The sequence below is a fragment of the Chenopodium album genome, chromosome 9 (assembly GCF_948465745.1).
Source record: "Chenopodium album chromosome 9, dcCheAlbu1.1, whole genome shotgun sequence".
NCBI classification, from domain to species: Eukaryota; Viridiplantae; Streptophyta; class Magnoliopsida; order Caryophyllales; family Amaranthaceae; genus Chenopodium; species Chenopodium album.
Genome location: NC_137842.1, coordinates 19119751 through 19132340, shown reverse-complemented (window position 1 = coordinate 19132340; position 12590 = coordinate 19119751). Strand labels below are relative to the sequence as shown.

Genomic DNA, 12590 nt, shown 5'->3' with positions numbered 1-12590 from the left:
ATTTGGCTCATATGTTCAATGAATTTGGCTCGTATGTTCCTTGAGGTAATGAGTGATGCACACATTGTATTATTTATTTATTTATTATTATTATTATTATCATATATATTTAAATAATTTTTATTATCGTATGTTCTTTGAGTTTGATTAGTGTGTTCTTTAAGTATGAACTATATGTTATTTACATTATAACTTATGTTCTTTTAACGATTTTGAATTTTAAAATTTGAAAATGAAATCTTGAAATATTTTTAGTTGAAAATAATTTTTGAGAGTGAAAACTAAAATTATTGTGGAAAGTTGAATTTTTAGAGAGAGAAAAAACTATTTTTGGGGGAAATGATATCTTTAATTTGGCCAAAAAAAAAAAAATTGTTATTGCATAGTTTTTCATGAAATTTTAATAAATTTTTTATCACATTCTTTTTGTAATGTCTATATACTTTGGTAATGCAATTCTTTGTCAAACATATATATATTCTTTTTCAAACCCTATATATTCATTTTACCTTGTTTTTATATAACTAGGTGCACTCTGATATGCACCTGGTGGCTGGTGCACAAATCAAACATTACAAATACTCCTTATATTGATACAAAAGGCGCCAAAAACCAACAATCAACATTTCATTATCAAAATTTTGAAATCAAACAACAAGCTTAGCTGAAAAAGCCTGAAACAAAACAAAACAAAACAAAACCACCAACATTCAAAACCTTGAGCAACAACAATGGAGGGCGGGATGATCTCAGTAGATCGATGGGCGAGAGGAAGCCAAGCTTACTTTCTTACGCATCTTCACTCCGATCATACGCGCGGCCTCTCGTCGACTTGGTCGCATGGTCCGCTCTTCTGCTCTCGCACCACCGCCAAGCTCTTCCCTCTCAAATTCCCCGATTTCAACTTCGCTTTACTCCGTGTCGTCGAAATCGGGTCTTGGCATCATCTTTCTCTTTCCTCTCCTTCCTCTGGATCTCCTGCTCCTATTCAGTTTATGCCAATTGATGCTTTTCACTGTCCTGGTAATTCTCAATTTTCATTTTGGTTAACCCTAATTTTGGAATTGTTATGTTTTTCATGTAATTGAGTTGAATATGCTTGTGTTTCATATGATTAGAATTAAATTTTGGAGAAATTAATTCCTTTCTAGGGTTGATTTGATTTTCATTGTTCGTTTTTAACACTGTATATGTTTTGAATTGATTATATGATTGAGTGATTTTGGAATCAGTTAAGTTCTGATCAACAAACAAATTATCGATAGATAATTGTAAATTTTATTTGGATTATAATTTGTAAAAATGTCATTACTTGATCCTTATTCTGAAAAAAAGAAGTTGTTGTCAGTTGAGTATGAAAACATTCAATCTTTTTGAGTGCATGTATTTTTCAGTTTTATTTTCAAAATGCAACATAAATTACCACAAATTTTGGTTTATAATTCCACCTTCATGATTCATCAATATTACATTGTTGTATTACTTGTTGAAACTTACTTCCTTGTTGCTTGTTCTAAATTTAAGTGTCTGTTTGACTTTTGCACTATTTATATATATATATTTTTTGAAAGCAAACTCGAGCAGCATATATTAATTTACATCAAGCTCAGCCAAGGCATTAATACCTTGGGGGATCGAGTCAGAGAATACAACCTCAAGACCATAAGGGGGGGGGGGGGGGGGGGGGAACCTAGCAGCGAAATGTGCAACAACATTGCCATTTCGTTTTACATGATTAGCAGCAAAATAATTAAAACTCTTCCCTACTTCCAAAATGTCTTCAATCACCAGGTTAAAGGGAGTTCTGCCTTCCTGTTTCTGCTTTATGGCATTGAAAATGGACAGAGCATCTCCCCCCAGCTCAATGTTGTAGAAACCAAGCTCCTTCGCAGCAAGCACCCCATGCCTAGCAGCCATTGCTTCTGCTAGTTTGACAGAAAAGTCACCAGGGCAACGCTTCACACCTTGCCCGTATCATCACGAAACACCGCACTAAGCCCCACTCCAAGACCAGCCAGCATTGCCGCATCAGTGTTCACCTTAACAGTCCCCACACTAGGCACACACCTAGAGCAACCACTCCCAACAGCACTGTTATATCTCTTGTACTCAGTCACAAGCTTTACAAAGCCCACAGCTCCACTAACAACACAACTCCATGGGCTGTTGAAAACCACAGAGTTACGGAATGACCAGGCAGCCCACGCCAAAGCAGCAAAGGACAGTAGTTCCTCTTTGCTTAATTTGGTACTCAACCACAGAAACAACTCCCCAAACGAGGCCATAGGAGCATCCAACAATAAGTCATGGAAGGAGGAAGGTTCCCAGATTTGTGAAACATTCGGGCATTGAAAGATAGCATGACAAATAGTTTCATTATCACCATGACAAAGATCACACCTTCCATCTTCACGAATGTGCCTTTCTCGCAATCTGTCCAGTGTAGCCAAGGAACCCGAACAAGCACGCCATAAGAAGTGGCATAATTTTGGTGGCCCCTTCATGTTCCAAATCAGTTTCCAGATTGCCTCACCCGCATTACCAAATTGCTGTTCCCAACCTCGAATGTGGCCAAGCCTACCCAGCCAATAACCCGACTTTGTGGTGTAAATTCCATCATTAGTCGGCCACCAGTATCTAACATCAGCAGGGCACCTCTTACTCAAAGGTAAGCAATGAACTCGAGCACTATCCTTTCGAGTTAGATGAAGATCAAGCATATCAGTACACCATTCCCCCTTATCACAGTCAATCAAATCAGAAACAAGCATATCAGCAGGGCTATCAATATTTGGTGAGGGAACCGAGCTCACACTATTTCCTGGCATCCAAGCATCATCCCACACGTTTATATTTCTTCCATCCCCCACACGCCATTTCATCCCCTCGAGAAGAAGGGATTTTGCCCCCCAAATACTACGCCACACGAAGCTAGGATCATGTCCCCTACTCGCAGAGACAAAATCACCATGCTTAAAATATTTAGCCTTCAAAACTTGATACACCAGGGAGTTAGGATTGGTAATCAATCTCCAACCTTGTTTTGCAAGGAGTGCTTGGTTGAAGACCTTCAAGTCACGTAACCCCATTCCACCAAGAAACTTCGGGAGACACAGCTTCTCCCAACTAACACAATGCATTTTCCTTCTAGTCCCATGTGCCCCCCACCAAAACCGAGCAAGCATCGAATGGATATCATCTAAAATTCCATCCGGAATTTTAAATAGCCCCATCATATAAGTCGGGATGGCTTGTGCGACCGATTTGATTAACACCTCTTTCCTTGCTTGTGAGAGTAGCTTCTCTTTCCAGCCTTGCATTTTTTTCCATATCCTATCCTTTAAACATGAAAAGACCATTTTCTTCGATCTTCCGATAATAGTGGCAACCCCAAATATTTCTCATGTTTTGCCACCGCTCTCACTCCCAAGACAGTAAGAATATCTCTCCTTCTAGGCGCCTCAACATTTTTACTAAAGGTAGCTTCAGATTTCTCAAAATTTATTTTTTGTCCCGATGCTCTCTCGTATGTGCTAATAATGTTAGCAATTGTAGAACATTCCTGAAGCGTAGCTCTAGCAAATAGAATACTATCATCCGCGAAAAATAGGTGTGAAATTCTCGGGCCACCTCTACACACCATGGCACCATGAATAAGCTTCTCATCCGCAGCCTTACATAAGAGCCTTGAAAAAGCCTCGGAAACAAGCAGAAAAAGATAGGGAGATATTGGATCCCTTTGTCAAAGTCCCCTTTCCGGTCGAACATGCCCATCTGTCACACCATTCCACTTAAAAGAGTACGACACACTTGAAAGTCATTGCATCACCTTGTCTACCCACAAAGCAGACATACCAAGCCGAGTCATAACCGCTTCCAAGAACGACCATTCAACCCGATCGTAAGCCTTGCTCATATCAAGTTTTAAAGCCATTGTGCCTTTCCTACCCTCTTCCTTTCTCTTCATTGCATGAAATATCTCAAAAGCAACAATAGCATTGTCCGTAATTAACAACTTCGGAAGAATTAGTTTCAGTCTGTTAGCAAGCACTTTAGAGATCAACTTATACACAACATTACAGAGGCTAATAGGGCGGAATTCACTCATTTTAACAGGATCATGACACTTTGGGATAAGGACAATGCACGTCTTATTAATCTAAAAAATATCTCTATCATTGTTCCACCAATCTCTAATAAAATTGACAATATCAGGACCGATAATGTGCCAAAATTTTTGGTAAAACAAAGCATGCATACCGTCGACACCGGGGGCTTTATTCGGGTGCATATGAGAAAGAGCATCAAAGACTTCTTCCGCCGTAGGCTCACCTAGCTGGCAGTGGTTCATTTCTTCAGTGACAATACTACAATTCCTGCTAAAGCATCATCAAAATCAGATGGCAGCGATGAAGAGAATATGTCAAGAAAATAATCAGAAATAATTCTTTTCATTTCAATCTCATCATCACATAAAACACCATTTTCATCCTCAAGCTGTCTAATGTAATTTCGTCGTTGTCTGTGACTAGCGCTGAAAGTATGAGGTGTTCTTGTCCCCGTCTTTAAGCTCATTCGCCCTTGCTCTAGCATGCCAGTATGACTCCTCATACCTATGAAGTTCATCCTATTCCACCACAATTTCTTTGCATTTATTTAGCATAACAGCATCAACCTCTTTCGCTTGCCATTCTTGAAGCTCTGCCTCTTTCGCCCTGATCTTCTTCCTAGTGTCACCAAATGAAGTGGCTGCCCACGATGACAAGGACCTCCCACACCTAGCAATTCTTGCATTAACTGCCAAACCTGAGCTCCCCTCCCATGTAGATTTCACCACTTCCTGGCAATCCAGCCACATTGCTTCAAAAAAGCAGCTCTTACCCTTCCTTTGTTTCCTGCCATTTCCATCAGTTTGAAGGAGAATTGGGGCATGGTCAGAAGCATAGAGCGGCAGGTGCCTCACAATGTAATAAGGAAAAATGTTGCACCATTCATCACAGGCCAAAAAGCGGTCGAGCCTCTCTCTCGCAATATGCTGAGGATCATTCCCTCTCTGCCACGTGAAAATATTGCCCCTATATCCCAAGTCATTCAGCCCACAAACCTCCACCACCTCCCTAAACTGATCAATCATTCTCCCACTTCTCCTTACCCCCCCGTACTTTTCCTCATCTCCTAAAATCTCATTAAAATCCCCAAAGAAAATGATGGGAATACTGATGTTTTCCTTGAGGGATTTCATAAGCTCAAAAGTACGATACTTATTCTCCCTCTCTGGCCACCCGTAAATGCCCACCGCAGCATACAAAGGGATATTATTTGCACTCCTAACCTCCACTGCAATGTGATGTACCGAGTAAGAAATGGCCTGAACATTGGTCACTCTCCACCATAGACCCAATCCCCCTGAATTTCCCATACTACTCAAGCAAATCCCATCCTCAAATCCACATCTATTACGAACGGTTTCTAGCCTTTTATTATCGATCATGGTCTCCATAACAAACACAAAATTTGGGCTGTCTCTCCAACACCACGGTTGGAGTTTTCGAACTTTCCGAGGATTGCCCAATCCTCGGCAGTTCCAACTTAGGGTTTTCATTGTTGTTCGCGGGGTTGGTCACACCCAACACCCGCTACTTCCATGTTAACCAATGAGGACACCACACGTGCACGTTTGTTTAAGTCATCTTCCACTCCTATATCATCATCAATACTCCCTTTTCTTTTTACACCCACTGTCTCCTTTCCACCAACTCTCCCATCTGTCAACCCTACTTTTTTAAGTTTCACACCTTTTTTTGCCAACTTCTTGTTTCCCCTACCCCCAGCTTTGAATATATAAGACAGAGTATCATCCCCTGTTAACACATTTTCCTCCGACATTCTCTCCTCCTCAACCTCCATATAGCATTTGGTTCAGGTATACTATGACCTATATCTCCATTCTCTAAAGCTAACTGAGTTCTGCCATTCTCTCTATCAAATCCCTCCCCTAACTTATGTGACCCTCTCCCCTCATCCTCCCTTTTCTCATCACTCGTCCCACTTTTTAAAGATTTTTTACAAACAAACAACACCTTCCTGCTAGCCTTCACCTCTTCTACCTCCTCTACCAATTTCTTCCCGCCCTTCCTAGGCGTTGCCCTCAGACTCAAACTCCATCCCATTCCCTGATGTTGCTCCTCTTCTGGTACATTGAGACAATCCTTTTCACTATGCCCCATAACCCCACACATCAGACAAAAGAACGGCAACCGTTCATATTTAACTCCCACCTTGATAACCCGTCCATCTTTCCCTTTCATATTCAGAAAACGACGGAGGGGTTTAGTCACATCTATGTTCAATTTCACTCTCCTATATTTATCCAAGCCCAGATTATCATCCTCCACCTCCAATAAATCACCCATAGACGCTGTTAATGCAGCAACAATTGCATTCAATCGACGGTTAAAAGGGAGATTCTCCGGCCTAACCCAAAACGGGGAGTGGGTTAGAGAAATCTCCGCTGGCTGCTCATTCCCTTCCACTTCTTTGAGGAGAAGGAGGTTATTTTCAAAGCACCAAGGCCTTCCTTCCAAGACTTTGTCTTTATCTTTCCAACAGAAGAATTGGAAAGCGAAGAGATTGACACCAATTGCACGAATAACAAGTCTTTTGGAAACCGCCCAAGCATGGGTCATTGTTCTTTTGAAAGCCTCCAACTTAATCGATCTATCAGAGATTAATTTCCCAACAAGCATTAGGGAAACTTGGTCCTCCGATTCATCATTCTCGACATCGCCAACATCAACAATCTCGTGTTCTAGTTCATTGATTCCCAAATTCGCACACTGTTTGATTAGGTCGTCGGCCATGATTGGCCGGAGAAATGCCCTTTCTTCCGAGGTAGTTCTCGCCCTTTCTCTCGAGGAAGCAATCGCCCTTTCTTTCAAGGGAGCCTTGCACTATTTATACTTCTAATTTAAGTATTTCCTTTGAATTCAAATTTTAACTAATATTGAAAAAAACTTCGTATTATCTAAAATATTGTTGGTTTAGTCTCAATATTTTTTTATGAACTTTTAATAATATTTTATTTTTTAAAAAAAAAAATGCTACTACTAGTATTAGAGACATTGATAGTGAAAATTAGGCGTTGGCAATTAAAAGGTTAGAATTAATAAAGCTATATGCAGTACAATATAATTAAAAATTGTTCTATGATTAAAACAACAACAACAAAATATTAGTCCCAAAATGATTTGGGGTCGGCTAACATGATTACATGAATCGTCATAAAGAATCGTACGACATAAAGAAAAGGACTCAACAAGATAATCATTTGAAAGAGTTTGAAAAAAAGGTGAGTAAAGTGAGCAAAAGAAAGAGCATCCAAGAAAAATTCAGGGGGTTTTATGAGAGAACCAAGAAAAAATGTGCTATGATTATGATTGTAAAAAAAATATGACACATAGTTACCCTTTACCCCAAAAGGATGGAGTCTGCCCGTCTGTTGCACGAATAAAGAATTTATAACTCATGGTCATCCACAAAGAAATTCTTTCTCCATTTGTTTCTATATAGTGCTACATATGCATTCCCACTTTCTTCATGTTATTTTTATCTCCTTCTATCACAATCATCTTTAGCTTTCCTTGGCTACTATTGAAAGATCTGTCTTTCCTACTGATACAGTGGTACATCCTCTAGTTGGTTTCAAATGTTCTAACCAATGTAGCTGATTCTTTCTTATTTTATTCTCAATATCCGCGAGTCTAACTTCATATCGAATTTCTACATTGCTAATATTTTCCCTAGAGGCTTTTCCACACCCATTTCACCATACACATCTTTACTATACTACACTCATCTTCTTAACGTGCTCCTTTACGGTCCAACATTATAACCCATACATAGTGCCGCTCTAAGGCCTCTAACTGCCATTCAATAGAAGTCTCCTTTCAACCTTAAAGGCATACTCTGCTCTCCTCTTCAGCCACGCACACTTAAATCTATGAGTTACATCTTTATTGATGTCACTATTCCTTTGCAAACAGAGATTTGGAGGAAAATTAGACAGTTTCAATCTGCTTCAAAATTTTGAGTGTGGGGTTAACCTGAGGGCTATGATATGTTTTATACGCTTTCCATGCTGCAAATGTCTGTAGGCTATCTCCTTGTCTATCATTCTAATTGTGTAGAACTATGCTTGAGATTTTTACCCTGGTTTACATGTGCTATTAATTGTTATGAACAGGGGCTGTAATGTTTTTATTTAAGGGGATCTTTGGTCATGTTCTATACACGGGGGATTTCCGTTGGGAAGCAACTGGTGAGAGGTCAATGAAAGCGAGGAACATGCTTCTTGATGCTCTCCATGGTGCTAAAGTTGACCACCTTTACTTAGACAATACCTACTGTAACCCTTTATACTGTTTCCCTACACGAGAAGTTGCTGCTCAACAGGTACTTTTCAGGTCCTCTATTGTGTAGCAACTTGGTGTTTACTATATACAAAGAATTATTTTGCTGCTAGTGCTTAGTTGCAAATGATTGGCTTTTCTTTTATGAAAAATGAAAAGGAAAAGCGGAATAATGTGTGCATTGGAAAATGATTGTTTTATATTTATAAATTTATTTAATGCAGATGTGCTGGTTGATTATCTGATTGTGATTACCTACTCAAACTAGCGTGTGATGTGCTATTTCTTGACTTTCTAGTTGCCTACTTAAATTGATTTAGTCTGCATGCCTACTTGGAACTAATATTTTTATTAGCAATTAGGAATATTTGTGATGATCACTTGGTTGTTTTTTTCTCTGTTGGAAGAGTTGGAGATGATTTATCATTTGCCATGTATATATTAAAGAAATATCACAATTAAGAAAATTATATTAAATTAGGAAATTTGCAAAAAACCACCTTTTAAATCTTGTTTTTTTTGCATATAACCACCTTTAAAAAAAATGTTGCTAAAGACCACCAATTTTAAAATTTTTGTTGCAAAATACCACTTTTTACGCCAAATTTATCAATTGTTTTACATTGAAATGGTGGTAATTTGCAACAAAAATTTTAAAATTGGTGGTCTTTCGCAACATTTTTTTTAAAAGGTGGTTATATGCTAAAAATAAGATTTAAAAGGTGGTTCTTTGCAAAAATTTTCATGAATATCCTATATGCAAAATTCTTGTGAACATAATATAGAATTATAATTTCTGTTGTGATAATTTTCTGTTCAAAAGCTTTTTATACAAAATTTAACGATTGAAAAAACTTATATGATGACTTAGCTTTTGACTCCCTGAGTAATTGTCTAATGCCTACATCTTACTTTCTTACCTTTAAAGATATAACACAAATTACTTTCTTACCTTTAAAGTTATAAGCCAAAAGTACCCGTGCATCTCCTCCTTTATACTTTTGATTCCCTATTTCTTATTTTAACTCCCACTTGTTATATTTTGTTAGTTATATTGTGTAATTTGATAAGTGTAGATTGAATCAACCTCCTTTATTTGTGTTATTTGAGACATTACATTAATTGGTTTTTCTTTGAATTTTTGTTGTATGGATTTTTTTAGCATGTTTGGATTTATATTTTGCTAATTTTCTTTTTGTTTTTGTTTTTTTTTTTTTTTTGGCCTATTCAAGCTGTATGCGTTTTTTGAAATTATGAGTTTTCCGTATCCTGTCCCGTACTCGTTTTTGTGCCCGTATCCATTATTGTGCAACATTGGCTGAAAGGATTTCTGAACTTTAATTTTCTGCTACTTCAAGGTAGAATCTGTGAAGTTATACTGTTATAGAAGTTTTAGAAAAATCCTCAGGACTTGTACATGCTTTTCGCAAATACTTTAACACCTTTAACTAGAGGCTACCCTTTATGAATTTTCGTTCAATTTTGGCTGGCGAGGATGTTAATAACAGAAGGAGATATATGTAACGTTTTTGCAAGTACATTCAATCAACTAGCTTTTTTTTCTCTGAAAGTATATTCTTACAAATGGCGGTTAATAGATACTTTGTAATTGGCAAGCGAGTTACATTATTAGTAATTTATCTTGTGTAAACTTGATATTATAATCCATCTTAAGTTGACTTTTTAATCCATCTTATGTAAATTTGAGTTTATAATGCATCTTAAGCAAACTTGAATTCTCAAATTCTCATTATAAGTGTTGGTGACAACTGCTGTGATAGCTACTGAAAAATGACACCATAGCTGTTCATGTAATTGCTTTTATTGATAGCTTCACTAATGGCTGATTTGCAGGTTATAGAGATCATTGCTTCACACCCAGACCATGACATCATCATTGGGATTGACTCCCTGGGTAAAGAAGATCTGTTGCTTCAAATTTCACGTAGTCTGAAGATTAAGGTTTGAACCTTTTATAAAACTTGATTTTAGAGTTTGCTGATCCCAATTCATCAGAACTAGGTAACTAAGAACCAAGAAATGCATCTGATTTTTTTAAAGGTTTTAAATGCTTGACGGATGCTTTACTGTGTATATAAAGGACTAGGATACTTCATTTTATTGTTTATTCTTCTTTGTAATCTTTGATACAATTTCAGTCTCAGAATGAATATCTACATGGGTCATATTTTCAAATTAGCCTTACTTGGAGGACACCAAGAAAAACCAAGTATCAAGAGGTTCATCTGTTCCATGTTTATTTCCAATGTCTACTGATGTTATAACAAATTGTTATATCATTCCCATCACTGAAGTTTATTTGATGTTAAAGGCCAAATTGAGGAGCTGGTTGGATTTTGTTGCAATTATTAGGTATCTCTATTAAAATTATAATTTACACACTGACCAAGGAATGATATATTTAGAGTTGTACTGTGAAATGAAGTTCAAAAGCTATAACTACAAATGGCATCCTATATTCCAATGTGGTGCCTTTTTTTTTTTGGACTCTATTAATTACTGTAATGCAAGTCTAACATCAACACACTATTGCATTATACATGTTCAATATTATGGATTATATGGTTAACCGTCAAATATTTTGGACTCTGCTCCCTGTCCCTCATTTGCCTGCTAGAAATAACAAATTAAAACATTTTAAAGCTCGTCATATTGCGCACTATTATGTTATCTAATTGTATCTATTTCCTTTTCTTTTCCGGCTCCAAAGATCTGGGTGTGGCCAGAGCGGTTACAGACCATGCATCTTCTTGGTTACCCTGATATCTTCACAACCAGGACTTCCCTGACAAGAGTTCGAGCTGTTCCTCGTTACAGTTTCAGCATTAACACCTTAGAGGCCTTAAACGCCAAAAGGTCGACTATAGGAATTATGCCATCTGGTCTTCCATGGGTAGTGAAGCCCTTTGAGGGAAAAATGAAAGACTCCCTTTCTCTTTCAGTTGCTTCAACAAACAGGACACTTGCAAGCAATGGAACTCGAGTTGACAGGAACATTAAATCTGCTGAGAAGGTCCATGATCATATCTTTACAGTTCCTTATTCTGATCACTGCTGCTTTCATGAAATAAAAGATTTCGTTCAGCTAACCAAGCCATATAATGTGAAAGGCATTGTGTCCATGTCTTTCTGCTATGTTAACCCTGCTTACTATCTCAGTCACCTGTTTAGCTCGAACCATTCATCTCAGAAAACTCGTCTGGATCCAGAAATTTGTATGGAAGTTGAAAAAGTTGAAAGGAAAGGAAAGATGAAAATCAGAGATATCAGAGGTACAGAGATGAGAAAGAGGACCAATAAGGCTAACTTTTTAGGGGTTCGAATTCGTAGGGTGGCCATACTGAGACAGATAAGCCGTGGTGTAAAAATTGTGGAATGTGATAGTCCTGACTGATTAAAGTTCAGTGTTGGCCTTTGTGTTTACTGATGATACAGGACAAAAAGGAAGTTTAGCATTGCATCAATTAAATAGAAGATGATATTAAACACCCTAGGATTTCATGGTTCTAAAACTTTGTACAGAAGTTCTAATTTTGGGAGAAAGCAGCTTGTTCAGAGGTTATACTTTACGTTTTGCTGAAATATATCTGAGTTGGGTAGTTTTGCTGTCCTGGAATCAGAGTTTAAGAGGTATAAGCAAGTTAACACCAAGTATGTGAATCAGATAGTATCCCTGGTATGCTATTTTAGCTCCCCATGTTTTTTTCACACTTCAATTGCCAGCTCAGTGCTCACCCCTCCAAAAACAAAAGTGAAACATATTATGCAGTTTCTATTATATGGTTCCTGATTGAGCTGGTAGTATAGCATATGTCGTATGGTAACTTTACAAACTTCCATCGTTGTTCTGTTTTTTTAGGTGTACAAATCTTTAATCTCTGATGGAATAACTTATACTTAGTACATATATCCTTGACTATGCTTGTCAATCATCCATGAAGTTAGCACATAATTCACCCTTTGTTCTTTGGGAAAGTTTTCCCTTTGTGACTATGGGATTTTTGGATGATTCATATACGATTTACTTGTGAGTTCAATACTTGTTTGTAATGATCTTTGGATGTTTAGGTTGCTCCGAAGACTATCAATTGTAAGGCCCCGTTAAGTTCACCTTATTTTTGCTGAACCGAAATTATTATTACTAAAACAAAATTATAGTTG

The 12590-nt window shown here is 37.6% G+C and overlaps 1 protein-coding gene across 1 annotated transcript; it reads left to right on the top strand.

The window, feature by feature from the left end:
* Positions 1–731: 731 nt before the first annotated feature.
* Positions 732–12516, top strand: LOC145559632 (uncharacterized). Its single transcript, XM_081621027.1, has 4 exons — positions 732–1023; positions 8243–8451; positions 10263–10370; positions 11140–12516. The coding sequence occupies exons 1-4, from the start codon at positions 732–734 to the stop codon at positions 11821–11823; spliced, it is 1293 nt and encodes a 430-aa protein (XP_081477153.1). The 3' UTR covers positions 11824–12516.
* The last annotated feature ends 74 nt before the right edge of the window (positions 12517–12590 follow it).